Source organism: Anser brachyrhynchus (assembly GCF_964034855.1).
Source record: "Anser brachyrhynchus genome assembly, chromosome: 3".
Classification (NCBI taxonomy): domain Eukaryota; kingdom Metazoa; phylum Chordata; class Aves; order Anseriformes; family Anatidae; genus Anser; species Anser brachyrhynchus.
In genome coordinates, this window is record NC_137696.1 from 125,292,633 (window position 1) to 125,320,613 (window position 27,981).

At 64.0% G+C, this 27,981-nt stretch overlaps 2 protein-coding genes across 3 annotated transcripts in view; one reads left to right on the top strand and one right to left on the bottom strand.

Moving 5' to 3' along the window:
• Nucleotides 1-803: 803 nt before the first annotated feature.
• Nucleotides 804-27,935, bottom strand: SCARA5 (scavenger receptor class A member 5). Of its 2 annotated transcripts, none has more exons than XM_080584160.1 (9): nt 27,717-27,935; nt 26,663-26,785; nt 23,238-23,366; nt 16,478-17,152; nt 12,363-12,443; nt 11,065-11,163; nt 5,765-5,812; nt 2,221-2,412; nt 804-1,379 (listed from the first exon to the last, which is right to left on the bottom strand). In XM_080584160.1, the coding sequence occupies exons 2-9, from the start codon at nt 26,772-26,774 to the stop codon at nt 1,243-1,245; spliced, it is 1,473 nt and encodes a 490-aa protein (XP_080440286.1). In that variant the 5' UTR covers nt 26,775-26,785; nt 27,717-27,935; the 3' UTR covers nt 804-1,242. The 2 variants fall into 2 exon arrangements, with proteins under 2 accessions (XP_080440286.1, XP_080440285.1); XM_080584159.1 differs by having other exon boundaries at nt 2,221-2,409; nt 27,717-27,902.
• LOC308191609 (uncharacterized protein) overlaps nt 14,864-27,981 on the top strand; it is a 78,621-nt gene continuing 65,503 nt past the window's right edge. Inside the window, exon 1 of the mRNA XM_080584162.1 lies at nt 14,864-14,883. The gene's annotated coding sequence lies outside the window, so the exon portion shown is untranslated. The remainder of the gene's footprint in view (nt 14,884-27,981) is intronic.

Genomic DNA, 27,981 nt, shown 5'->3' on the forward strand with positions numbered 1-27,981 from the left:
GTCCCCAACCCTCAGGGTGCCAGACCCAAATCGGGGTGCTGCCGGGGGGGGTGCAGCAGCTCCCCATCCCCTGGGGGTGTCGGGGTCCAGACGTGGGGTGCCCTGGCCTGCAACCCCCCCCCCCCCGCACCCCCCAGCCTGCCCTCCCATCCCATCAGGGACCCCCCCCCCCCAAATGGGACCCCCCCCCCCCAACCCTCACCCCACCGCCTGGGGCCGTCCCTGTGCAGGAAACACCAGGGCTGTTTTTACGTTTTTTTCCCTCGTTTTCCCACAAATTTGGGCTAAACCCCCAATTTCGACACCCGGGGGGGGGTTCCAGGGGGGCCACGCTGCCCCGTCCCGCACCCCTCCCTCGCATTTTGGGGTCAGCGTCCAGCCCCCTCCTGCATCCTCTGCCCCCCAAACCCCCGCGGCCCCCACGGGACGGGGCTGGGACGGTTGGGGAGAAGGTTTGGGGGGGGGTCCCCTGGTCGGAGACCCCCAAACCAGGGCTTTATCAACACCCCCCCAGTCCCCCCGCCCAGCCCCAGGAAATTTCGGCACCGCGGGGCAGCTCTGGGGGCTGCCCCCCCGCCCCCCCCGTCACCTGCGTTGGGAGCAGGATTTTCGGTTGGCCCCTCGCGTTCCCCGATTATCCAAAAAACGGATTAAATCCCAGAAATAAGCGGGAAGGAGGCGTTTTACCACGGGGGGGGGGGAGGTTTGAGCCTCGCTGCCTCCGGGGAGCCGTGCGAGGAGGCACGGGAGGCACCCCCGCACCCCCCCGTTTGCTTCAAAACCAGGTTTTGGGGCGGCGCCGCTGGGGGATAATAATAAAAAAAAAGCTTTTATTTCTCTGATAAAACATTTCGGGAAGCGCGGGCCAGTCCGCCTGCTGCTGGGTGTTCCCCAGCTCTCGGCGACCCCGAGAGCGTCCCCATTTGGGGTGCCCCCAGTTGGGGTGTCCCCAGTTGGGGTGTCCCAAATTGGGGTGTCCCCATTTGGGGTGTCCCCAGTTGGGGTGTCCCCTCTCGGGGTGTCCCCAATTGGGGTGTCCCCGCTAGGGGTGTCCTTTCTTGGGGCGTCCCCTCTCGGGGTGTCCCCCCAATTGGGGTGTCCCCTCTCGGGGTGTCCCCAGTTGGGGTGTCCCCTCTCGGGGTGTCCCCATTTGGGGTGTCCCCTCTTGGGGTGTCCCCTCTTGGGGTGTCACCTCTTGGGGTGTCCCCCCAGTTGGGGTGTCCCCTCTCGGGGTGTCCCCGCTCACGGCGTCAGGCACTTGACGCCCGCGTCCTCGGCGTGGCCGCAGTTGGTCTTGCCCCAGCTGGAGAAGCTGCAGCGCAGCAGGCTGTCCTCGGTCCCCTTGCAGGAGACGTCGTCCATCCAGATCCTGCCCGTGCCTGCAAAACAGGGGGGGGGGGCCCGGTGAGACCCCTCCTCGCCCCAGGTTGGGGGCGAGGGGGGAGGTTCAGGCACCGGGACGCTGCAGCACGGTCACCCGGAGGGGCTGCCCCAGATTTTGGGGGGGGGTTCCCGAGCCTCTGGGGAGGCACAATCCCTCAATTTGGGGGGAAATTCCCCAAAAGACACACGCTGCTGTCCCCAAAATGAAGCACGCGGGGGGGGGGCTGTGGGCACACGCCAGAGGGGGGGGCACCACAGTGATGCGCTCCTCCTGCCCCCCCCCCCCCCCCAGGACATCCAAACGGGGTGGCACCGAGACGGCGGCACCTCTGGGGTCTCCCAAAGCTGCTGCTGGGGCCACCAGCTCCTGGAGCTCGGGGTGACCCCCCCCAAGGGGACCCCACTGGGGGGGGGGCACGGTGACCCCAGCGGCTGGAGAAGGGGTTACAGAGCCCTCCCCCCCCCCGCGGGGGGCCACCGGGGCCAAAGGCCACCGGGGCGCCCGCCAAAAGCGTCGCTGGCGTCGCCACGATGTTTTTAAAAGCTTTAAAAAAAAAAAAAATGATAAAAACAAATAAAGATAAAACAAAAATAAAAATCTTTTGTTATTCTAAAAAGGAAAAAAAAATAAAAAGATGAAATAAAAATAAAAATCTTTTGTTATTCTAAAAAGAAAAAAAAAATCAGAAGCCTCATCCGGCTGAAAAACCAAAACCGTGTGGTTCCAGCACCCCCCACCCCACGCCCCGGGGCAACGCGGAGAGCGGCTCCGTGCTCAGCACCGGGGCTCAGCACCGCCTGCAGCCCCCCCCCCCCCCTTGGGGACCCCCCCCCGACCTTGGCCGAAGCGGGCCATGCGGTACACCTCGTCGGCGCCTCGGAAGCCCAGCATCCGGCACACCACGTCGCCGTCCTTCTTGTCCCAGCCGTCGTCGCACACCGTGCCCCAGCGCCGCTCGTGGAAGACCTCCACCCGGCCCTCGTGGGGGCCGGAGCCGTTCACCAGCCGGATCAGCCCCTCCTCGGCTGCTGGGGACAGAGAGGGACATCAGGGGATACGACGGGGGGGGACGACACATGGCGGGGGGGGCCACGCAACCGTGCCCCTGAGCGTGCGCATCTCCGGCACTTGGAGAGCCGAGGGGTTGGGGGATTTGGTGGACCAAAAGCCTTCAGCCTCCAGATTTTGCTTGCTTTCAGCAACGCCACCGCCCCCCCTCCCCGGCCCCGAAGCGGGCTCAGAGTTCGGGCACAGCCCCCAGGCGCTGCGATTTTACCAAACCTGGCCCGTTTGGCGCTTTGTGGGGCCATCTGGGGACGAAGGCGGCCGGTGGGACACCCAGCCCTGCCCCCGTGGTGCCCTCCCCGCTGCGGGAGGCACCCGGTGACGCATCCACGGGTGGCTTGGGGACGCCCCACTGCTGTGGGACACGGAGCTGGAGAGGTCCCAGCAGGTCCCCTTGGGTCACCAAGGCCACCCCTTGCCAGAGGGGCCTGCAGTGGCCGTGCCGAGACAGGAGCTGGCTCGCAGCCGGGGGGGGGGGGCACAAGCAGGTGGGATTTATTCGTGCTCCCCCAAAGCCCCGTTGCATTGCAGCAGCTTGGAGGTTTATATTTAAAGATTTTTTTTTCCCCCAAAATCAGGGAAAATGTTCCCTACGAAAGCACACTCGCTGAGAATCCGAGGTTCCGCTGGGGACGCGCGGCGGCAGCGCTTCTCCAGCGCCAGGAGCTGGGACGGCCGCGCGCAGCGCTGCCCCTCGGGCGGAGATCTGCCTGGTGCTGCAAATCCCCCACCTGCTCCCCAGCGGGTCGGGGGCTGCTCCCTTTCTCTTTCCCCCTGCTCCTGACAGCCCAGCCAAACCACGTGTGTCCCCCCCGCTTTTCTTTTGCTCCCACCAAAAGTGGGCACGGAGCCGCGTCGCCGGGTTTTCTGCCCTCGTCTCCCCCCCCCGCAAATCTCCCCCATCCGTGCCCACCTTCCTTGTGCTGCCCACTTCCCGCTCTCCCACCAAACGCCAGCAATTTAAAAAAGTTAAAAGAGGAACTAAAAAAATAAAAAAAAAAGAGGGACTTCCCCCCGTGCCAGGGCCTCACGTAATCACAGCACGGCTGGGGCTTGGAGGGACCCCTGGAGGTCTCCGTGTCGGTACGGGCACCGTGGCGGCTTCCCGAGGGGTGCAGCTGGGAGGTGCTGACGCCATGAGGGGACTTTGCAGAGGGAGCTGAGAAGATCTCAGGTTTGCGGAGGGTTTGACGTTTGCCCAGCACAGTCACCCCCTTGTGCTGGGACGCGGCTGCCGGAGGGGCTCGGCTCACGTCTGAGCGAGGCGGCCGGCCGAGCCTGAGCCCGTGGGGCTGAGCCCGCGGGGAGCAGAGGGTCTGGGCTGGGAGCTGACGTGGCCCTGGGGACCTGCTGCGATGGGTTTCGGCACTGCCAGCAGGCTGGGACCTGCGCAAACCTTTTTTTTTGTTGGATATTTCAGGCTCCAGGTGTGCAGCCCCTGCCCGGCTCGCTCTGTGCGGGGGCACAGCCACGTCCCTGCTGGGCAACACGGGCTGAGCTCCCACGGCCAGAAGCTGCCAGGGCCAGGCTCCAGGATGGATCCAGAACCCCCCGAGCTTATTTTCCTGGATCTGTGCAGGGCACAGGGCTTGTGGATGAGACAGGAAACGTTTCATGCCCTCTCCGAACGGCCCCGCTGGCATTTTGCGCAGCCCTGCCTCGCGCACGGCGCGGCTGCGGGACGCACGGCGGCTCTTGGGTGCCGCGCACCTCCTGAATGAGGCCCGGGCAGAGAAAAACGAGCTGGGACGTCGCCTCCCAGCCCTCGTGGGGCCGTGCCGAGCCGTGCCGAGCAGCTGCCTGGGATCGGCCCAGAGCCGGTGTCCCCCCAGGGCTGGATGAAGCTGCTCGGCCGAGCTCCACACGTGTCCTGACCTCAGCCTCTGCCTCCAGCTGCCAGCAGCTGCTCCTCCAAGCCTGACCCAGCACCGGTGTCCTCTGCTCGCCCAGCGGCATCTCCCCGAAGCAGCCGGGTCTGGCTCCAAGCAGCCGGGCTTCCCTGCTCCCGGGGGGGCTCGTGGCACGCTGCTGGCACCCAGCGCCCGTTCCCCATCTCCACCCCGAGCCCAGGGCTCAGCCCCGCGTCCTCCTTTCCTCCTCCCGCATCCCCGGCCTGCCAAGCACAGCGCGATGCCTGCGCACGTCGGGCGGCACCGCACGGCCTGGGTCCAACGGCCCCAGCACAATTAACGGTCCCCGTAATGAACGAGCTCAGGATTTCCTCGTGCACCAAACCGCCACCAGCGCCACCACAGCCGCGCTCTGCTCCTGAGCCACCCAGTGCGGCCAAAAGGGAACCTGCTTTCCTCTAGGGAACCTGCTTCAGCGGGGGGGGGGGTGGGACCCGGTGGTCTCCGGAGGTCCCTCCCAACCCCTAAAATTCTTGGAATTCCGTGAAAAGGACGAATCCAGCAATTGCTCCGCACCAGCAGGGAGGGAGCTGGTGGGGACAGCAGGGGTGGCGGGGACGATGGGGACAGCAGGACGACAGGGGTGGCGGGGACAGCAGGGACACCAGGCCGGCAGGGATGGCAGGGACGGCTCTCTGGGGGGGTTTGGGAGGTGACGGGACCCCCACCGTGTGCTCCTGGAGCCTGTGCGTGCCGGAGGACGGCGAGTGTGTCCCCAGGGAGGGCAGGGATGCGCAGGCAGGGCGCGCGGCCAGGCGCTGCTGGGCTGGGCCGTTCCCGTTAATCACCAGGGCGAGGGCTGCTCGCGCAGCCGCCCTTCCTCCCAGTCAGCCCCCGGCCAGCTGCGGGGCCGTGGAAGCTCAGAAAGCCCCCGGCCCCTCCTCGCAAACCGGTGCCAGCAAGGCCCAGACCTGCTTCGTGCGCCCTGGGGGCTCTGCAAGGGCTGCAGCTGGAGCCGGGCACGCGCTCGGCATCGGAGCCGGGGGGAGAGGCCCCAAACGAGCTGCTCCTCGTGCTGCAGGGGTGCAGGATCGGACCCCTCGTGGGCTGCAGCCACAGCCCCGTTTGTCTGGTCCCATCCACCTGGGTGCAGCTCCCCGGCCCCCTTCCCTCCGCATCGCACCCGACGAACCCCCCAAACCGTCATTCCTCCTCTTTTTCTTCTGCGCCCGTTTGCTTTCGCTGCACCGATTCCTTCCAAACCCTCCAAGCTCCCCCCTTCCTTTCCCCAGCAAAGCAAAAGGAAAAGCCGAAGGGGAGAAATACACTCGAGCGGCTGCAAAACCAAGGGGCTGACTCTTTGCAGCTGCGCCCCGGGACCACACCACTCCCTTCGGCTTGGGCGCGAGGAGAAACACCTCCCGTTGCTGCGGGAGGAAGGGAGACGTCCCCCAGGGGCACTTACCCACGTCACCGCCTCGGTCCCCCTTCTCTCCCTTCGGTCCTCGGTCACCTGGGAAGAGAAAGAGCACAGGGCATGAACCTCGTACCGGGGGCCGGCTCCTCGGCGGGGCTGGGGCTCTCGGAGGGCTTTCTCCTCCTCCTCGTACCGCTGGGGAAACTGAGGCACAAAGCAGCACCTGGCTTGCTGGCCCCTCTCCCGGCCCTTTGTGGGGAGCAGAAGCCCAGTGCCAGGGGGCGAGCACCTGGAGAGCAGGGATGCTCTGGCTGCTGAACCTGGAGCCGCTCTTGGGAGAAGAGCTTTCTGCTGGGGTCCCTCTCCTTGGCAGTCTGGGGGAGCTTTGGGGCGGAAAAACTAGAATTTGGGGGGATCACAGCCCCTTCTGCCCCGTCCCGAGCAAAAGCCGTTCTGCTCCCTCAGCTTGGCACGAGGTCGATTCACCCTGAGCTGCCCCCCCCAGCCGGAGCCGTTTGGGAAAAAGCAACGCGGGGAGCTCAGGACCCCACAAAACTCCCTTAAAACGCTGACGCTAACCACCTGCTGTTTCACGCGCCTCTTCCCAGCCCCACCACTGCCACCACGCCTGCCAAAAACACCCCGGGGCGGGTCACTGCCACGTAGCCCACATCACTACGTGTCTCCTGGGTGAGCCCTGTGGTTGCACACCCAGCCCCGCACCGGGGCTGCCAGGGGACCCCCAGCATCTCCCCATTTGCCTCTTTCCATCGGCTGAGCCCCCCCGGCCCTGGGGACACGGGGGCTGCGTTTGGTCCCGCGGCATCCACCCCGTGCAAGGAGCAGAGGCCGAGCCTGGGCCTCGTTCATCCCAAATTGCCATTCCTGCTTTGAACCTGAGCGCAACTTCCCCCGAGCACCCGCAACGCTGGGCCAAGCGATGCCCGGAGCACCCCGCTCCGCTCCCCCAAATAACCGAGCACCCCGGGATAACAGAATCGAAGCCAGAGCAAGGTGCTGGGGCTGTGGGAGGTGCGCAAACCCCGTCGGGGAGGCCTGGCGGTCCCCCCGGGGGCTGAAATGTTCCTCGGAGGAGCAGGGGCCAGGGGCAGGGACCTCGCTTCCTGCCGCAGACCGACTCAGCCGGCACCCAGCGGTGCTGGGTCAAGAAAGCGGCGGTGCTGGGGGGCTCGGCCAGCTGAGCAAACAGGCTGCCTCCAAAACCGGGGATATTTCCGCCCAGCGAGGCGAAATAATGAGCTCAGTTCTCATCCGTGCCACATCTCGGCACCCCGCCCGGTTCCCGAGCAGGGGCTGGCTGCTCGGGCACCCCTGCCTTCAGCCCCCCCGGCCCCGCTCCGACAAATCCTCCCCTCCGGTCTCTGCGTGTGATAGCAACAAACAACACGCACACACACACACACGCCCGGAGATTTCTCATAAAGAAGGAAAAAATAATAATAATAAAAAAAAAAGCACACAGGAAATTCTTGCCCTTTAACTTGGAGGCTCTGGGAAGCCGAGATCGCTCCCCCGGGCAGCCCCAGCTGTGTCAGATGGAGAAAAGCTGCCCGGAGCCTGCTCCGCTGATGGGAACCAGATGAGGATGAGAGCTGCAGGAGAGGGGCTGGATACGCTGCTCGGCTGCACGTGATGAAAAAAAGCAGAGCTCAGCCCCTGGTCACTGCTGCTGCCACCCGGTCACTCCATGGAGGGGACACGGGGCTGCTGTCCCCGTTAAAAAAGCAAGGTTTTTTCACCCAAAATGCTGCCGGCACCCCATTGCCAGAGCCGCCACCGCCAGGATGAGATCTTGGGTCAGGCTGTGCGTGGACGGAGGGGAGTAAAGGGGTGCCCTGGGCCCAGCCTGGAGCCCCCCCCATGCCCTGTACCAAGACTTGTGCCATCTTTGGGCTTTTACAAATAGGAGCAGGGCCTCTTGAGGAGCGATTCTGGCTGAGGATGAGGAGGGAAGAGCTGGGAAGATGCTGGCAGGGGGCGAGCCCCATGAGCGTCGTGCCTCCTGCTCCATCCCTGGAGCTGATGCTGCCCGCGCAGCGCAACGCCGGGCTTTGCCTTGCCTTCTCCCATGCTGTCTTCTGGGCTCTTTCATTCCCTCGCTCTCCTGGCAGGTTTTTCTCCTTTTTTTTTCCTTCTGTTTTTCCCCTCTTCCCAGCTGTGTTCTCCGCAGAGCAGCTCCCTGGTGGGCAGAGAGCAGCCCCGCGGGCGGCACCGCCGCTGCCTGGGCTCGGCTGCGTGAGCAGCCAGGATTTGGAGCATCCCCACTGGGACGAAGCCCCAGCTGAGCTGGAGAGCACTGGGGTCTGGGGGGGGGGGCTCAGGAGAGCCCCTTGTGCTGGTGTCACCGCTGGTCCTACCCGGTGCCTTCCCCCGGCGAGGACTGGGATCTTGCTTGTCCGTTCCCCACTGCATCTGTTTTTTCTGGAGGGCGTAAATTTGGGCACGCGGTGCCAAGCGGCCCCCAGCTCTTCCCGTTGCGGAGGCTCAGTCCCTGCCTTCCCGAGCAGCGTCTCTGTGATCATCCTCGCTCCGAGCAGTGCTGTGAAAGGAGGCAGGGCACAAAACCCACGCAGCCGATGCCACTGGAGGAGCTCACGGGTCTGCGGGATGCAGCCCCACGGCCGGGCACTGCCGAGCCCCCGGCAAAGCCCCGTTTGCAGCCGCAAAATCATCGTGCTGCCCCCCAAAACCCACCTGAAGAAGGCAAGCTTTTAGGGTGCCGCTGCCTTAACGCGGAGGCAGCCCCAGGAGCCTGCTCCGGGCAGAACCTCCCGCCTGGCCTAAGCCTGGAGCTGAGGACAGGGCTCTCTTTTTGTCCCAAATTTGCCTACGGACCCCCAGACCCCACTTTCGGCTGAGCTACCGCTCTTTCCTCCTAGCCACGCTCCCGGCACGACGCTCCCCGGGGTGGAGCGAAGGCGACTGATTTATGCGCACTTTCCAGACTGACTTTTCCCGTATGGAAATAAGGAAAATAATCCCTCGCTGGGGGAATTTTAAGGGAAAATACATCGAGGAGAAGAAAACCGTAAGAAGGGAAAATAACCAGGAGGGGAAAGTAACCAGGAGAGGAAAGGCCATCCCCCAGGATGGCTGAGGGTACTTTTTTCTCTGCAAGAAAGCGCTGTGCTTTGAGCCAGGGCTTTTGGGGAGAGGCTTGGTGGTCCCCCCCAGGACAGGCTGACGGCTCTCCTGTGCTGGGGAGGGGTGTAAGCCCCCTGACAGGGGCGTGAGCCTGGTGATGCAGGAAAGCAGCCCTCGCTCGAAGCCTGGGCTTGGAGCACTGCCTCGCTCCGGGTCTGTTTCCTATAAATTTCAGAGAATCCCATAAACCGTAGAAATTCGGCACTTGCTGCCAGCGTGCTTCGTGATTTATTGGGGAAGGGTTTGGGCGAAGCTCCCTTATCTGAGCGCTCCGACCTCCAGGATTTGGTGCTGGGGCTGCCCTGGTGCAGGGCACGTCGCTCCTGGAGGGGCAGCAGTGGGAGCGTGACGTGGGTGCCATCAACCTCCCCCGTCCAGGAGAGGCAGAGCTGCCATCAGGGCTCGCTCCTGTTATCAGAAGGGCTCTCCAAAAAAAACCCTTCACTTCTCAACCGCCCTCTGGGCCGGGGTGAGGAAGGAGGGGAGGTTTGGCTGGTGGCTCAGCGTGCCTCGTGTCCAGCGCCAGGAGCATCTGGTGCTGTCCCTGCAGCACTCGTGCCTTTGCAAAGCTCGGGCCAGCACCAATCTCGAGGGGATCTTCTGACCTGTGGCAGGATGCGGCCGGGCATCCTGACCCACTGCGGGGTGGGAGCCAGGGCCCAGTGTCATCAGCCTGGGGCTCGGTCGGGTGGGATTGGGCAACGGACAGGAACTGGAGACCACACGGTGCTGCGCAGATGTCACCTAACCTGGTGTCACCAGCAGCGAACGCACCTCGGGAGGGCAGCTGGAGCCCGGGCTGGGATGGAGGAGGATGAGGAGCAGCAGGATCCGAGCTGCCAGGCTCAGCGAGCGCCTGCTAACCCTGCGAGGGACCTTCGTGCTGCGGGGGGAGGCACCGACCACGTCCCTGCCCCGGTGCCTCCACGCTCCCAGAGCCAACGCGTCCCCGACCTGCACCACGAGGCACCGGTGGCACCTCCCTGCCCTCCTAACGGGGTGGGGGGGTGAAGATGTTCTCCTGCCCCTGGGCTGCAAGGGGGCTTTGGCTGCTGCGCCCGGCGCTGGAGGTGGGCACGGCGACCCTAACACGACCCTAACCCCGAGCCCTGTCCTGGTACTGACCAGCACCACAGAGATGTTCGGGGGAGCCGGGACCCGGCTCTGAGCGCTTCGCCAAAGGACCTCGTCGCATAAAACTGTGGGAAGGAAGCATTTGTATGGCGAGCAGCACATGGGATGTCCCCAAAAAGGGACAGCAGGAGCGGGGTGGTGCCATGTCCCCGGGCAGGGCTCTTCCTGCATCCCCTGCCCGGCCGGTGGGCGTTTTGGGGCGGAAGGAGGCTGTTTTGGGAGCTGTTACCCATCCCGATTTAGGCTGCAGCCCGGAGCTTCTTTTAAAAGGTCTCCTGGGCGCGATCCGCCTTGCTGGGGAGGCGCGTGGGCGCTTTCCGTGCTCTTAGCCCGGGTGTGGCGAGGCGCTGGAAAACCACGGGGAGCCAGAAGGGGACCACAAAAAAAAAAAAAAAAAAAAAAAAGCCTGGCACAAATCTGCTCCGAACCCTGCTGGGGCTGAGCGTGGGGACCTGCAGGCTTGGCGCTCTACGGGACATGGTTTAGGGACGTGGTTTAGCGATGGGACTCAGTAGGTCAGGCTGATGGCTGGATTTGGTGACCCTGGAGGTCTTTTCCAGCCCGAATAATTCCACAATTCCATCAAAAGCAGCCTCGAGGGAGGGGATGGTCCCCCTCTGCTCTGCTCTCCTGAGACCCCACCTGGAGCCCTGCGCTCAGCTCTGGGGCCCCCAGCCCCAGAAGGACACGGAAGAATTAGAACGAGTCCAGAGGAGGCCACAGAGATGGTCCAGGGGCTGGAGCACCTCTCCTACAGACAGGCTGAGACAAGGGGGGCGCGACTTTAAGCTAAAAGCGGGCAGGTTTAGGTCAGACATGAGGAGGAAATCCCTCCCTGGCGCAGGCTGCCCCGAGGAGCTGGGGGTGCCCCATCCCTGGCAGTGCCCAAGGCCAGGCTGGATGGGGCTGGGGGCAGCCTGGGCTGGGGGCGGGGGTCGTGCCCATGGCAGGGGTGGCACTGGGGGGGGGGCTCTGAGGGCCCTGCCAGCCCAAACCGCTCCGGGATTCTGCGATTCCACGTCCCGCTGGTGCCAGAGGCTGGCCCTTACCTTTGAATCCTCGCATCCCGGCTGGACCCGGAGGGCCGAGGTCCCCTTGGTCCCCTTTCAGGCCACGCGGTCCCGGTGGTCCCCTCTCCCCAGGCAGCCCTGGAGGATGGGCAGAAGCAAAGGGGTCGTGATGCAGCGCCGGGACCCCCCCATCGGAGCCCCCCGCCCTTGGCACCGACCTTTTGCCCAAAGCGGGCTGGGCTTTTCCAAACTTTTTTTTTTGGAATTTTAGGACTTTCCTCTTTTTTTTTTGAGGAAGGAAAAGCCCCTCTTAGGAATTTGGGAAGCCCAAGGGGACAGGGGCTGGGGCTTAATTCCTTCTGTGCTGCACCCGGGGGGGGGCAATGAAGAGGGGCAGGAGCTGGCCCTGAGGGAGCTGGGCAGGGGCAGATCCGCAGCGCAACGGGACTTCACAAGGCACTGCTGCTGTGACCGCATCCAAAAAAGCACCGGAGAAAGCGAGGTGGAGAAAGGCCTAAAAATAGCGGCCCTTTCGGCAGCTCCCCCCGAAGGTGAACCCTCCAGGGACTGTTTTGTTTATTCTGTTTACAGAAAAAAAAAATATATATATATATATATAAAAAAAAAAAAAAGGAAAGAAAGCAGACGGTGTATTTCTGACGCTCGTAACGCCCAAGAACAACAGCCGTGAATCTGTCAGCACAAAACAAAAATATCCAGGGGTGGAAGGAGCGGGGGCAGCCGCTCCAGGGAGGGCTCTGGGACAGCAGCCGGGTTTCCACCACAACGGGGCCACCAAAAATGGGGGGTTACAGGGTGCTGAGCCCCCCAGCTTGACGTGGGCCCACCATCAGAGCGGGGTGCAGGATTTGGTCCAGGGCAGCATCCCCGGGTGGGACGGATCCTGGCACCTCTGTCCTGCTGGGGACAGAAAACCCTCGCCGAGGGGGGTCCTTGGCAGCCCCGGTGCCGTCCCCGAGTCCTGGACGCAGACCCAGTGCTTCTAGGGTTGGCCCGAAATTAGAAACAGCCTCGAGCCGAGTCCGGCTTCTCGGGGAGCGTGAGGGTGTTCAGTTGTTTTTCAAATCGAATTTCTCTCAAAAACAATGGTTTGAATGAAGAACGGGAAAAATAATTAAAAAAAAAAAAAAAAAAAGGCATTCTTGAGATTGAAAAAAGCCCCCTGTGGAGAGCCCCAAAGCGTCGGACCCCCAGCACCGCTCTGACGGGCGGAGGAACCCATGGGGGCTGCCCCATAAGGGCTGGGGGCCCCAAACGCCCCGTGGGGGCCGCACCCCTGGCTTTATACACTCATGGCCGGGCACTTCCATCCTTACCTCGCAGCCCGGGCAGGCCGGGCAGGCCGGGCTCCCCCTCCATCCCCTCGTGGCCTGGGTCTCCTTTGGGTCCCGGGGGCCCTGCAACACAAGGGGTTTGGCTGCAGTGAGCGCACGCCGGGCCCTCGCTGGCCGCAGCAGCCCTACGTGACAGCGAGGGACGTTGCCAGCAGCCCTCTCCTGTGCTCTGTGGGCTTTGAAGGACAAAAGCGACGCCCATCGACCTGTTCCGCACGCCAGAAACCTTTCACCTCGCAGCTCCACCTGAGCGCGACCCTAAGAGAAAGCCGCCAGTTTCCTGGAATTTCCTCCCGTCCAAAATGTGTGACATCTCCAGTGAAATATCGTCCAGGAAAATTAAAAAAAAAAAAAAAAAAAGAAAGAAAAAAAAAAAGAAATGCATTTTGGAAGTACGGAGATGAGCCTTCAGGAGGGGATTTGCAGCACAGCCCGCATCTCCCCTGGCTGGGCAGGAGCCACCCGCTCTCTGCAACCTCTTGCGAGCAAGCTGGAAGGCCAAACCGGTGACAGAGCTGCATCCATCAGCCTGCTAGGGGCCAACTCCACCAAGCTGAAAACAATTACGAGCTGAACCCGCTGGAAGAAATTGGACAGAAAAAAAAAATGACTCATGGGATGATAGAAAATAGGGCAGAGAGAGGCCGGAAGGGTCATCTGGTCACTGCCCTGCCACGCCAGGGCGATAGTTGGAAATTGTTAAATGCTGTTTTCCTAGAAACCCCAAAAGCCAGAGTCTCACAGCCGTGCAGAAAGCTCTCAGCCAGCCAGCACTACAGGCGGAACAAATGGGTGCAGAGCGCACCGGCACCCAGGAGAGCTGAGGACGGCAAGGAGGGGGCTTGGGGTGGGAAGAGGGATCTCCTGGGCGGGGGGTGCGGGATTTCCTGCGATGGAGAAGAGCCAAAAACCTCCAGGGGCTGCTCCAGGGGGACGTGGGGCAGGAGCCAGCGAGGCACACACCGTGTGGAGGTGCTGGGATGGCGCTGGGATGGCGCTGGGATGGCGCTGGGATGGCGCTGGGGTGGTGCTCACCCCTGGTGCACAGGGCCTTGCACAACAGCCGTGAACACTGCGTGTCCTTAAATCCACTCACTGGCCTGCTGGAGTTTGAAAAGCTGAATAGAGGGACAAATAAATAAATAAATAAATAAAAAGAAATAGGAAGGAGATGAGTGCATGAGCAGGTGGTGCTACGTCCAGCCAGTGACTCTCTCTTCCCTGAAAGGGCACGAGGAGGCCAAGCCGTGCCGGCTCGTTCATGGGAGAGGGGAACAACGTGGTGTTTTTAGGCTGCCCCATGTCGCCCCGTCCCTTCCAGAACACAGAGCTAACGCAGAAATAAGGAATTAAAATAAAGGAATGCCATGAAATTCAGCCCAGGGAGCACTACGGAAGGCAGAGCCTGTCCGAGTGGAGCTTTGTAAAGGTGATGCTGGGTTTGAGGGCAGCAGCGGACGTCTCAAGGCAAGGGGGTTTCCCTCTGGCATCTCTCCGGCGTGTCCCAGCCCAGCGGCCCCAGACACCCAGGAGGAGCAGGGAAAGCTTTGCAGGACCCAGGGAAAGCTCTGCAGGACCCAGGGAAAGCTCTGCAGGACCCAGCCACGCTCCCGGGCTCGGGACGAGCTCTTCCCTCGCTTCTGCACCCCAGCGCAGGTGAGGCTGGGCTGCAGGAAGCCACGAACAGATCCCACCACAAGCAAAGCTGAAAGCAGCCCTGGGAATACATAGGGTGGGAACCAACAAGACAGCATTCCCCCCTTCCTCACCCTGACTTCACCCCAAGCATCCTTGTCCAAGGGAAGGGGTCCCCCCACCAGCGGGAGCGGAGCAGAAGAGCCGCTGGTCCAGCTCCAACAGCTGCCATCTGCTCTGGCTTTATGGGCACACCGGGAAATAAAAGCCCCACGAGGGCCCCACCTCATCCCCTTTAAGCCTGGGAGGGACGCGGGGGCTGCCCACCCTTGGCACCCCTTGGTGGGGAGGTTGGAGCCGGCCTTCCTCCCGAAAATCAGCTGCTGCAGTGCAGCCCCCTCATCCTGCTCCATCATCATCATCACCACCATCATCATCACCGTCCGTCATCAACGGTGGAACAAGGTTTCGTGGAGGATGGCCACGGCCAGCTATCGACCCCTCTGCTCCACGGGAGCAGGAGATGGGGAGAACGTATCTGGGGATGAGATGTGCTGCACTTGTCCCACGTGGGCTTCCCCCAGTGCCAGGGGTCAGACACAGCCCCTGGGGACGGGCTGACCCTGCTGGCTGGCTCTGCAGTGAGCCCTGGGGTCCACCACAGCAACCCCCAGCACCAGCAGCTCCAGGAGACGGACAGTCCCGTCCCCAGGGACAGCGAGGGTGAGGATGGAGGAGCACGGGGGGGCGGCGAGGAGAGGCTCTGTGCCAGCTCCATCCCCACCCCACTGGGCTCAGGGCTTGCTGCTGGGGGCGAAAGCCCCTCTCCAGATGCCCCCTGCTCTGCTCCACCCTCCCGAGCACTGCGGCTGGGCTGCTGGCAGAGTCTGGGGGAGAAAACCTCTCCAAAACCCTCCGGATGAGCACTTTTGTGACGGCCAGATGGAGCCGGCCGGCAGCACGGCCCCATCCCACCCAGCGCGTTGTGCAAGCGGCCGGGGCCGGCGGCGGGGCCGGGCACCCTCCCTGCTGCTGACACTGTTATTTAAGACCTGCAGGCTCGGGCCAAGGTGGCTGCAGCTGCTGCGGAGCCACATCTGTCCCCTCCTGGCTCAGCCGGCGGCCAGAGGGAGGGAGCGCCTTGGCAGCAGCCCCGGCACTCACTCCCATCTGCAAGGCCGGCAAGAAGCACCAGGAAAACGCTCGGCCCGCGCTCGGGGGGCTGGCAGCAGCGTGAATTCACCTCGCCCCTGCTGAACCCGCTAACCTTTCTGCCTCCCCGAAGTCCTCAGCCAGGGGCACCAGCCTTGAAAACGCAGCTGGGGACAGGGCTGCCCCGAGCTGCCCTGGGCTTGCTGCCTGCTGCTTCATCCTCGTTGCCCTTGTGCCTCAAATCAGGAGGGTGCCCACGATTTTGCTGCTCCCCCACAGCCCGCCCAGCTGAAGAGCTCAGCCCTTTCCTTTCCCACCGTCCCACCCAGCCCAGCTGCTCCCAAGGCGCGCGGCTCCCTTCCCTTTCTCATTTCGGAGATCTTTGAAGCGAAACCCGCCTGCCCCTTGGCGCAGCACCCGGCACAGAGGCACTGTCCCCTTGCTGCTCCCCAGTCCCATGGGGCAGCTGGACGGGGCTCCAGTGCTGGCATCTCCAGCCCCGTGGAGCTGTCCCCATCCTGGCTGGTGGCTTTGCAGCTGGGGAACGCAGCGACCGCCCCATCCCGGCTGTGCGGCCACCCCAGCGAGGTGGCGACGTGGGGAACGGCCAGAAAGTGCCGACAGCGGCCGGTGGAAATGTCCGAGCAGATGGCTAACCCCTGGCGTAGGGCTGTGCCCACAAGCTGCTGGTGGGACAAATGGCTGGACCTCGTGTAACAAAGCGAAACGGAAGGAGATGCTTAGCAGGCTATGGTCATTACCAGGGCAACTCTATCATAAACGCCAAAAAAGGGGGTTCAGCAAAACTAGAGTCAACGGTCAAGGGTTAGGAGGGGTGGGTTGGTTATTTGGGATGGGCTGCAAGCGGCAAAGGAGAAGAACACGGGAAGGGAAGCGTGGAAAAATGGGGCTATGTGGTGATGGGATGGGGGATGAGTGAGGGGACCTGGGGGGCAGCCTCCTGCTCGATCACTGCGGTTAGAAGCAGGACAAAGCCCGCCATCTCTGCTCATCCTGCCTCACCGCCATGGTCAGCAGGGGCCTGGCAGAAGCTTCCTTGGCATCAGTGAGGAAAACCCTGGGAGCTTCCTCCCTCATGCAGAGCATCCAAGGTGACGGAGACACCTGAACCCCACAGAGACCCCAACAGCAGTGCCTGATGGATTTGATGCATCCCAAAGTACCTGAGACGACTCCATGGGGCATCCCCATGCCACGGGGCCCACTCCCAGCACCCCCAAAGCACCACGGACACCCCCTGGCTTCACACCCCGGCGAGGGGAGCTGCTAACAAGATGTCCTCGTCTTACCCCGAATCACGGAGATGTTCCTCAGGGCGACGGAGTGCTCCCAGTCCTTGAGCCGCAGGTCCTCCGTCACGTTGCTGAGGATGGCCAGCTCGTGCTTCAGCTGCTGCTCCATGGCGATGTGGACCAGGCGCATCCGCCGCGCGTCTTCGGTGGCGTTGCTGATCAGCACCTGCAGGTCCTGGATGCGGGCGCGGTGGACGTTCACGTCGTAGGAGAAGGTCCTGTTCATGGCGTCCACGGCCCCGCTGGCGGCCGTCACCTGGTCGCTCAGGCCCTCCAGCCGGCTGCCGAGGTGGCTCAGGAGGTGGTCGTGGTGCTGGAGCAGCAGCCGGCTGCTGTTGCCTTCCACCGAGAGCTTGTACACCTCCTGCTGCGCCGCGTCGCTCTGCTGAGCCAGGCTGTCCCACAGGCTGGACACGGCCCTATCGGTTTGGCTGGCCTGGCTCTGCAGGCTCCAGAGCAGCCCCTCCAGCTTCTGCAGCGACCCCGTCATCAGGAACAAGGAGTCCGAGTGGTTCTGCAGGAGGTCCTGCAGCCTCCAGATGTGATCCATCACGTCCCCCTTCAGCGGGAGGTGCAGCAGCTTCAGCTGCACGTCTCGGAAGCTCTCGTTGAGGCGGTTCACGTTCCCCATCAGCGCCTTCAGGTCCTCGGGGGACGTCTGCGGCCGGGAGACTGCGAGGGAGAGACAGGAGGGGGGGCATCAGAAAACCCCCCCGTGGAGATGGGGCCGGTGGAGAGGTGCAGCCCCGCTCCCTCCCACGCAGCCACCCCTCTCTTGGTGGTGTTGGAGGGGAAAGCCCTACACAGCCCCCCGGGATGGCTGGGGGCACCCCTGGGCGCCCGCCCGGCCCAGCAGTGCTGCCTGAGGGGCAGGGGGAGCCGCCGGGGCTCCAGGCTGGGCCCGGGGCCTCTGGGCCCGGCCCTGGGCACCGCCGAGCAGAGCCCGGCTCCGGCCTCTCCGCACCTCCCTGCGGGTCCTGACGGCCATGGGGGAGCTCCCCCGGAGCCTCCTCTGCTCCAGGCCGAGCAGCCCCAGCTCTCGCAGCCTCTCCTCACAGCACGGGGGCTCCGGGCCCGGCAGCACCCTGGTACTGGCAGACATAAACATCCTCACATCCCAAAAGAGCCATCCTGTCAGTGCACCCTGCTGCACTCCCTGCAGCACCCTCAAAGCGCCCATCCAGCCTGGGGGCATTGTTGCCCTCTGCCTCCCCCTGCATTAAAGCTGGGTCTCCAGCACAGCCTGGGCTGGGGGGGCTCAAAGCCAAACCCACAGGAATAATGAGAAATAAGGGGAAAAAAAAAAATCACTATTGTTCCTTTGGCTGTGTTGGGGTTCAGCTGGCGCAGCCCCGGCACCATCCTGGCCGCTCACCCGCCCATTTCCGAGGAGGAGGAACCAAAGGAGGACATTTGGTTTGGATTAAAATCACGGCGTCAGCTTCCTTGCAAAAAAAAACAAGGGGAGAAGCGGCCCGAGTGGCCATCACCAGTAGAAATCCCCCCAAAGGCAGGTCCTCCAGTGGCTGAGGGCTGGGACGCATGGGCAAGCTCCCTCCCCTTGCATCTGCGGTTATTTGTAAATACAGAGTCGCCCCAAACCCCATAAATAACTTCCAGAAACCATCTCGGCATCCCGAGGCTCTCCTCTGCCCAGCCCTGGCACTGCCACCGCAATCTCAGCGCAGCCACAGCCAAAATCAGCTTTCAGGTAGGGACCTCACCTCCAGCCCTGCAACGCTCCACGTGTGCCCGCACCCACGCACGCCTGCAGCCCTCCTGTCCCCCAAATCAGGGGGGATTTGGGGGACCCTCGTCGGCCACCACATCCAGCAGGACCACGGCGCAGCGTCCCAGGGACATCACCCTTGGGACATCTCCGGGCACCGCTCGGGTGCTTGCGTTTGGGCAGCTGGAAACGCACCGGAGGGCAGGAGGGTGCCCGCGGCCCCATCACTGCCCCGCTGCTCCCCAGCTCCAGGGAACGGGACGGGGAAGGAGAAATTTTGTCCCAGGAAGGGGCAGGAAGCGCTGAGCCAGGGCTTCATCCTGCACGGGGAAACACCCCTCAGGAGGGACGGGAAGGGCTCTGAGTAATCAGGCAGAGGGCCGCGCGTGACCCCACTCATCAGGCACAACCGCGGGCGCGAGGCTGAGCCAGAGGAGCAGAACATGGGCGGGTGCTGGTCCCACAACCTCCTCCTCGTTCTGTTGTTTGCAGGAAATCTGGACCTGGGAGCTGGCGGGCGGTTGTTAGAGTCGCTGGGAGCACACACACAAATGCGTGCACACAGCTCGTGCACACACACGCACAGGCTCACAGATACACTAACACACGTGTGTGCACGCAGCAGTACAGGCACAAGTGCACGAAACGTACGCAGCACACACACAAACGCATTCACAGCACATGCACAGTGCAGGCACACAACAAACACACGCACATCTACACGCGCACAGCCCAGCCGCACACCCAGGCACGCACACACACACGTGCACGCAGCACAGGCACACTCCCCGCCACGGACACCCAAAATACCAGCCCGCCGCCAGCTCCAGCACGAGGCCTGGCAGCCCTGGGGCTGAGCTAATGGTCCCCGAAGGGCTCGGCGAGCAGCTGCTCCCTCCCCGCTATTGTGTTTTTGGGACAAGCTGTCTTCCTGGCTGCCGTCCCCACCAGCTCCTGGCCCGAATCTCCAGCCTCAGCACCGGGTCCTGCCCTGGGAGCACCCATGAGCTGTTCTAGTCCATCCCAAGAAGAAAAGGATCACAAGAGTCCTACCCCAAGCCCTGCCAGCCCTTCCTGCTGCCCCCCAGGCCAGCTGCAGCCCCCAGCTGCTGCACAGCTCTGTGCTCTCCCCCCTTGCACACATGCCCGTGGTTGTGCACACGCGTGCAAATGGTGCAGCGTGGCCAGGAGCGGTGGTGGAGACGTGTTTACCGGCTCCTCCTGAAAATCCAGCGGGCCCTGAACGAGGCCAGCAAAGGAGAGGGGGCAAAGAGGCAGGAGGTGGGTTGGCGTGGTCACGCTGTGCAGTCACAGTGTGATTGAAAAGGAGTGTCATGGGTTTGGCTGGGACAAAGTTAATTTTCTTCGTAGGGGCTCATACGAAGCTGTGCTTTGGGTTTTTGATGCAAACCGTGGTGGTAACACACGGATGGGTTGGTTGCTGCAGCTTGCAGGGAGCCGAGCGAGGAGCCCGGGGTGCACAAGGAGCCGAGAGGGGACAGAACCAGGACAGCCGACCCCCAGGGACCAAAGGGATGTCCCATCCCAGAGGGCGTCCTGCTCAGCAATAGAAGCTGGGGGAAAGGAGGAGGAAGGACGGGATGTAGGGACAACGGCGTTTTCCCAAGCAGCCGCTACACGTGCCGAGCCCTGCCTTCACTCCTGCCTGCCGACGGGGAGCAGGGAACGAGCTCCTTGCTTTGCTCTTCTCGCACATGCGGCTGTTGTTGGGCTGGTGAGCTGTCCTTCAGAACATGGGTTGTGAACCTGAGGCCGTCCCGGGGCTTAGCAAAGGGAGCCAGCACCCGCTCCCACAAAATGGGTGGCTACACGAGGCAAAACCTCCTGGCCATCCCTGCGCACCCCGACACAGGTGCGCACACACACAGGGCAGGCTGGCCAACGGGGTCCTGCTGCGAGGTCCCGCAAGCGTGCAGAAGTGTGCACACACGGGGATGGGGTGCGAGTCCATCAATATGCGTGGTTTGGATGCCCTCACAAAGGCGCCTGGCTCGTTAGCCTCACCCTAACGAGCCCCGCTGCTCTGCGGAGCAGCACAGGGCTGGGTGCCCCCATGCACCGGGGTGGGCAAAGGAGTGGGATCGGCCTCGGATTCGGGCTCAGACACCACAGTGCAGAGCTGTGCACGCAGGGGTAAGCTCTGCAGTGCTGGGATTTAACCCAGACCTTGGAAAAAAGCTCAGACTGGAGTGCTCAGGAGTGGTTTGGTGCCATTCTGGGGCACGAGGAGGGCTCAAACGTGCATCCCACTCCCGTAATCCCAAGCGCTGGGTCCCCAGCAGCCGAGCCTGGCTCCCCGCAGGCTGCAGCCCCTTCCCCAGGGCGGTGGGGACTGGGCTGGGGCTGAACATCAGCTCCCCCCTGGGCAGCCCCAGCTTTACAAAATCGCCTTTTCCCCTCCCTTTTGGTGCCTGGAGGAGCCGCAGGGAGCGCACACCCCAGGAGCGGGGAGGGGCGCAGGCAGAGGAGAGCTACGCATTTCAAACGCGGATATTAAAAGCAGGCTTCATTTAAAGCACCGCGGCTCTCTTGCTCAAAACATCCTGTTTCCTCAGCTCCTAGGTGGTTTAAGGTATTTTTAGCAGTTTGCTCATTTTCCACCCCTTGCCACGGAGCGTGGACGCCTGCCCGGGCCAGCTTCAAACCCACGCCCGCCCCGGGGGGACGCACGGGGCTGAGCGTGCTGCCGGGCACCCGAAACACGGGGTGGGATGGAGGCTGGGGTCCCGCAGGATGAATTAAAGTAAGCTGCGTGTGACCCTTGCCGCTGGTAACCCCCTGCGTGCACAACACCCTGACACATCTAGAAACCAAGCCTTGTAAGTCCTGTGTGCACGGGTGCAAGTGTGGGTGCCTTGCACACGTAGGTGCTTCCCTGGGAGGCTCTTCTAGGTTTTCCTCACATCCCCTGGGCACAAAGGGAGCAGCTGGAGCACAGCAGGGACTGGAAGGGCTGAGAATCCCCCTCTGCTGCTGCTCTTTGCAGGGGGGGTGCCTCGCTAAACGCCACATCTCCCTGCCTTCCCCTTGCAAGGAGGAGGAGGAGGAGGGATGCTGTGCAGGAGAGCGAGATCTCAGCTCCGACAGGTCTGGTCTCTGCTAGCACAAACGGGGACCTCCCACAAGGAAAAAACAAGCCCTCCACGATGAAGGAATGCCCAGTCCCTGTCCGCCGAGGATGCCAGCGGCCGTCGCCAAACGGGGGGATTCCCTCCCGGTGCTTCTCTGCTGGAAGCGCAGCGATGGAAAGGGCTCAGGGTTCAGATGCTGCTCGGGGACACAGCGGCGGGGACATGAGCTCCGCACCACCCGGCCGAGCAGCATCCCTTGGAGCTGCCCCGCTCCCACGCTGAGGTTTGGCGAACTCAGCCCCAGCCCCAAGCTGTCCGGGAGGGCCCCCTCCAAGCGAAAATCCCTCCGGCGGGCGGCTCTCCCCGTTAGCAGCCCTGCGGAGAGGCGCTGGCAGGCGGAGCGGGTCCCACGGCCCCAATCCATCCATCGCCTGCTCATCCACTTCATCACCACTTATTTCCACCGCCCTGCCGAGACGCCGCTTTTCCTCGGCCAGCGCTTTCCGACGCTCCCCCAGCACCGGAGATTTTTGGCTCTCCAGCTCACGGGGTCTCAGGGCTCGGTCCTGCTGCTCTCCCTGATGCTGGTGCTGGCAGATCCGGGGTTTTGGCACCCCCAGAGGGGTCGGACCCCCCCCCCTCGTTCAGCTGCATTTTGCCTCTCCAAGGTTCCCACCCACAGCCAGGAGGGCGAGGCAATTTTACCAGGGTCTTGCTGAAGCCTGACAGCTGAAATCCTGCCGGCCGCAGGGCTCCAGGAGGGAGGCTTTGAGGATGCCCAGGGCTCCAGCTCTCCCTGCTGTTGTCGGAGGCCCTAATCTCGTTCCTGTTATTGCTGGAGCTGCTCTCAGGCGAGCAGCTGTAGCTCAGCCCAGGACATGCGCGCCTGCCCCGAGCCCTTTGCACAATTCATGGCATCCCCCAGCTCAGGGCTTCTCGGTCCAACAACAACATTAAAACAATGTAACGCAAGAAATCAGTGGGAAAGGCTTCAAAATTCCAGCGAAACCTCCTCTGTCCCTTCCCCAGCCCACGAAAAGCAAAAAATCTGCCCTTCGCAAAAGGCACGGGCTGACTTCACAGGGCTGGCGGCGAGGAGCCCCACAAGGGATCCATCCTGCTCCCTGCTGCAGGAGACCCACCAAAAATCACCCTCGCACCCAAAGGGGCTCACGGAGGGGCAGATCAGCTCTGCCTGGCCCTGGGGAGCACTCAGGGGATGGAGCAGGGAGGTGCTGGGGGGGGGTCAACCTGGGAAGGAGGTGGCTGGGAAGCGACGGAGCACCCTTGGGTTTGTTGGGGTGCCCACGGGAGCCACACAGGGGGGTCACAGCTGCTCCGTGGGGGGGCTGCCAGGGGTGGAGAAGCCAGCAGCGAAGCCAAGCACACGGGCTGCGTGCGCGGGGCTGGGAGCAATTAGAGGCATTCGTGGGCAGCCTTCCCGTCCCTGCCCTCTGGGCTCTGCCCCCGCGCTCAGCAAATCCAGGGAGGGGAGGCAGGAGGGATGCGCTGCGCGGGGACAATGCCCTGCCTGTGTCTGAGAGAGCCTGGGGGTCCTTGGGGGGGTCCCTAGGGGGAGGTCTGTGCACTGCTGGGACCCTGCGCTGACCCCAGCATCGAAGGCAACACCAAAGCTGCTCCTGGCACGCTGAGTAGAGCGTGGTGAGCTCAAGCTCATGTCGCTGTGCTCCCAGGGAGCCGGAGCAGCCCCGGGGCAGCAGCGGGCTGCAAACCAGAGCAGGCGGCATCTCTGTGGGTGCCACATCCCGCAGCAGGCGCAGAACCCCCTGGATGCCACCGCAGCGGCAGCAGGAGCGTGGTCACAGCACCCCAGAGCGGTTTGGGCTGCCAGGTTTTGGCCGGCTGCCCCCTCCCCATCCCAGCCCGGAGGGACACCCCCGTCCCCCTGGAGCATCGCCCCGTGCTCGGCCCTTACCTGCGAGGATGAAGACTCCGACGAGGATGAGGAAGACGAGGAGGTAGAGCCCCAGCACGGCGTACTTCAGCGCCGCCAGCGAGCCCAGCCGGCCGCAGCGCCCGGCCGCCTTCATCCTGCGCCCGGCACCTGGGGACACAGCGCGGCGTCACGGGGGGCTCCGCTCCCACCCGGAGCCACCTCCGAGGGATTTCGGCAGCCCCGTGGCTCAGCACATCTGTGTGTGTCTGCCCCCATCCTGCGTGGGCTGAGATGGGGTGCAAAGGGCCCGGTGGGGACCCCAAGAGGAAAACACCAGCACGGAGGGCAGGGAGGAAGGGGGCGGCGTGCTTGTTTCTCAGTAAAGGGCAGGGAAGGAAAGCACACGGGAAGCACATGAAAGGCTCTCTCGCGGTGAGCCCAGCACCAGGGAAAGGCCCTCTGCTTCGGGGCTTCGCACAAGCTCAACAAGGCTGTGTTTTGCAAGAGTCCAGGCAAGGCTGGGAGCCAGAGCCTGGATGGTTGTTACAGCCCGAAATCCTCTCCCAGGCTCGGCGCCTCTGCGAGGGACAGCAGAGGTCCTGGCCGCGGAGGGGAGGCGGGCGAGAGCCTGGCCCCCACACAGGGAAATCCCAAAGCGATGCAACACCACCCAGCGCTGCAGGGCAAGGCTGTGGAGGGACCCGGTGCCTCCATCCCCAGCCCCAGGGCTGCAGCACCGCTCATGCCGGATGCCTCAGAGCCACGCCGGTGCTGCTGGGTGAGCCCCTGGACATGGTGCAGGGCGCTGCCCAGAGGAAGGGGTGATGCTAACCCAGCCGTCCCCCACTGCTTCTGCCAAGGGGCAGCCAAGCAAAGGCACTTCTCCCAGTGGGGTTTCCAGGAGCAGCCGGGAACCAGCAGCTTCCCAGGGGCTGGAGGGCGCCGCCGGGTCTGCGCCCTCACCAGCTCCCAGACGTCCCCGGAGACACCGACAGAAGGAAGAGGAGCAGAGCCCCAAGCTCCCAGCCCCTTGGTGTTTGGGTGCCACAGTCCCAATGCTCTCTGCCTTTTAAGCCCCAAGCACAGCCCTGGACCGCTCAGATCCAGAGCCTGGGTTAATCCAAAAAGGAGACGCAGGTGAGGCATGACAGCCCCAATGCCAGGCCTCCTGGGGAGGGGACCCCCTCCTATGGCCATGAGCAACGCGTCCAGAGACATCCCCGAGGAGCCCCCCCCATCCCACCCACCCATGCCCAGGACCTATGGGGTGCCGGAGGGACAAGGGGCTGGGTTGTCCCCTTCTCCACCTGGGTTGTCCCCTCCTCCATCACATCACGGCCCTTGGGCACCCACAGGCTGTGCCTCCGTCCTGCCCGCTTTCAGGGAGGCTCGTGAGAGCAAAGGGTTACGCTGGGTGTAGAGCTCAACCCGGAGCCGTTTTGGGGATGAGGGAGGCTCGTCCAGGCTCAAAAATGACAAAAACCACTTGAGGTCAGGCTGGCTGACCCCCGGGCCCCGTGGGAAGCCGGGTCTGAGGGCGCCCGGAGCAGCAGAAGGTGCAGGGCAGGGCCCCGCAGCCTCCCCCCGCCAATGTGCAACTCATTACCCGCATGCGGTTCCCATTTGCTGCTCGGGGCGTGCTGTCACCGGCCAAACAGATGGAGCCGAGGGTTTCATAATGAGGAAAGCTGCAATATTTTTCTGACATTAACACTTATATCAGGTCCTGGGAGACTCCGGGAGGAGCTGGCCCCGCGCCCCGAACCACCCACTCCTCCCTGCCTGCGCTCGCCGAGCCCGGCTTTCACAACACGGCGCTCCGAGCGGCCCAGGGGTGTGCTCCGGCCGGTAACCAAGGGGAAAAGCAAATATTTCTCCCCTGCCCACCCCCAGGGGAGCCAGGCTGCGGTTTGCCCGGCCGCAGAAGGAGGTGGGGGCCGAGAGCAGGCAGGGCTCGCCCCCAGCCCTGGGGTTGCTGCCCCGGGTGTGGGAGCAGAGGGTGCTGGGCTCGCACCCAGGCTGCAGCATCCGTCCTCACCCTGAAGCTGAGCATTCCCCTGAGATCCATCCCCGTGGGCTCAGGGCTGGCTTTGCCCCTTGCCCGGGCATCATCCAGGGCAAGGGCTCCGCTGGGGCGGTCCCCGGAGCAGGGCTGTGGGGGAGCCTTGTGGGGTGACAGCGAGTCTGGGGACATCGAGTCTCGGCTTTCATTGGCACTGGAAATCCGCCCTGCGGACCCACAGCTGTCCCCAGCCCCGGGGTCCTCAGCCCCAGTAACGCCACGCCTCTGCTTGCAATAAGCACCGCGAGCCACCTGCGCCACGCGAGCATCCAAAAAGCAATTTGGCAGGGGCTGGGTGTTCCCAGCCCTCCCAGTGCCTGGACGCAGCCTGTCCCGGGCTCCACATCACACCCTGGGGATGCCCCACGTGCCACGGTCCAGTGCCTGAGCCTGGCAAGGCGAGACCCCCATCCCCACGTAGCTGTGCCTGGGGGGCACGGCGCTGCTGGGAGCCCCACCAGAACAAGCCTGGTTTGGCTGGCAGCCCCCAAATGGTTTCTGAGCGAAGCTGCCAGCCAAGGGGACCTCCTGCCAGCCAAGGGGACCTCTCCCACCTCCGCTTCAGCACCAGCCTCTGCCCACCCTGCCTGCAGAGGCCTCGTGAAAGATTCCTGGAGGGAGGCTGGGAAAATGCCGTGGTTTGCATCCCCGCTCTGTCTCACTCAGGGGGGTTGTTCCAGGGTAAAAGATCTCCTGGCGGGGACTGAGCCAGGATGGAGTGCAACACAGACACCACTTCACAGGCCACGAGGAAAGGAAAAGAGCTCAGCAAGGCCACGGTGGAGGCAGAGGCCAGCTAAGAAGTGAGAAATGCAGGCAGGTCCCACTGTGCCCCGGTGCTACCGTCCCCATCGTGGGGCATCTCTGGACAAGAGCACACGCATGAGACACAGAGCTTGGAGGAAAAAAAGTCAACCTTCAGCAAGTAAAGCAGCTTTTCTGGAGCAGTGGAGGAACCCTGGGCAGTGGAGGAACCGAGTGAGACCCTGCATGCCCTGAGAGGCCGATGGTGCCCTGGCTGTGCCCATCGGGCAGAGGGGTGGATAAGCAGGAGAGGAGGCACGGGGACCTGTGTTTCCCTGGGCATTTCTCCCACAGGGGCTCTGCCAGAAGAGAAGTTTCCTGCTCTGCGACACGCATCCACCAGGGACACAGCGCCCTGACCCCAGGCTTGCCCACCAGCAGCCCCCTCCAGGCGCAGGGACCGCTCCTCGGCTCTGGTTCCCTGGGACCCACAGATCCTAAGCCAGGCCAGATGCTTTTGCATTTGTCCCACGCAGGGACAACTTGCTGAGCTGCTCCCCAGGTGAGCCAAGCCCCCGCGTGCCCCCCAGGAGCTCTCTGGGATCGTGCCACCAGGTTCAAGCCCGCAGAGGGAACGGCGCGGTGCGCCTGGACTCACCGTCCTCGCAGAGGTTCAGTTTGGAGAGGTTCCTTCCCTCGAAGGGCTCCTCGAAGGTGGAGCCGTTCTCCCTCTCACCGAAGGTGTGGAGGTACATGGCCTTGTTCTCCATCCTCCTGCCACCTGCGGGGCAGAGCGGGCAGGTGAGGCGCTTGGCGACCGTGCCACGTCCTGACCCGGCTCGCCCAGCGCACGGCTCCAGCAGCACTGCCCGGGCTGGAGCAGGGGACCCCAACCTGCTGCCGGGGGACCTCTCGTGGGGCAGAGGTGGCCACATCTCAGCGTGAGGTTGCCAATGGCCGGGGCTGGGCTTGGAGGCACCCCAAGCAAGAGCCAAACCCCGCAGGGAGAAGCAATGGGCTAGCTCAGCAGCAGCTGGCAGCCCGATGAAATGCCCACCACCAATGCAGACCCCTGGCTTGGGGGGATGAGGAGGGGCACCCACCACCCACGAGGGGCACCCACCACCCACGAGGGGCACCCACCACCCCCCCGTGCTCCCCCACAGGGCTTGGGGTGCCCCCACCCCCCCCCCACCTCTAGCAGCACGCAGTACCCCAGCACCCCGACCCTGCTCCGGGGTCAGGAGGCTGCAGCTCAGCACCTACCACGGGGGGGTCCTAACAGCACCTGCCATGGGGGGAGGGCAGCCCCCCGCGCCCCCATCCCCGCATTGCTCTGCTGCTGAAGGATTTAAAGCTGCCCACCGGCCCTGCCAGGCTGGCTCGGCTGAGCACCCCCAGACCCGCTCCCCGCACCCCCACATCGGTGCCATGCTCTGTTGACCCCCCCCCTCCAACTGGGGGGGGAGCCGGGGGGCTCCGGCATCACCACCCCAACCCCACGCGTGACCGGGGGGTGAGGAGGGGGGGGCAGCGAGCACGGGGGGCGACCCCCGGGGGTCTCGGAGGGATGCTCGGGGGATGCGCCGGAGGCTCGGGGAAGGCAGCGACCCCCGCGCAGCCCCCCGGGGCGCGCAGCAGCAGGCGGGGGGGGTCCATCCCCGCACGCCCCCCGCCCAGCCCAGCCCCGCCGCCTCCCCCCCGCGACTCACCGGGGGCCGAGCCCCGCAGCCCCCCGCAGCCCCTCTCAAGCCCGGCGCTGCGCGGCGGTGGCGGGGACGGGCGAGGACCCCCCAGCCCCAGGCGGGGCGGCCCCGAGCTCCCCCCCCCGGCAGCCCCCCATGGGCTCCCCGGGGCCGGCAGCGGCTGCGGGAGGCGGCGGAGCTGAAGCCGGAGCAGCGGGGCCGGGAGCTTTTTGTAGGCGAGGGGGCGGGAGGGGGGGCGCCGGGCTCCGCACGCCCCCGCGGGGCCGTCCCC

Coding starts and splice junctions, on each gene's coding strand:
- SCARA5 (XM_080584160.1), bottom strand. CDS start 26,774: ATGGAGAACAAGGCCATGTACCTCCACACCTTCGGTGAGAGGGAGAAC. Junction 11,164..12,362: donor CGGCCTGCCCGGGCTGCGAG/GTAAGGATGGAA, acceptor CCCATCCTCCAG/GGCTGCCTGGGGAGAGGGGA. Junction 2,413..5,764: donor GGACCGAGGCGGTGACGTGG/GTAAGTGCCCCT, acceptor CTCTGTCCCCAG/CAGCCGAGGAGGGGCTGATC.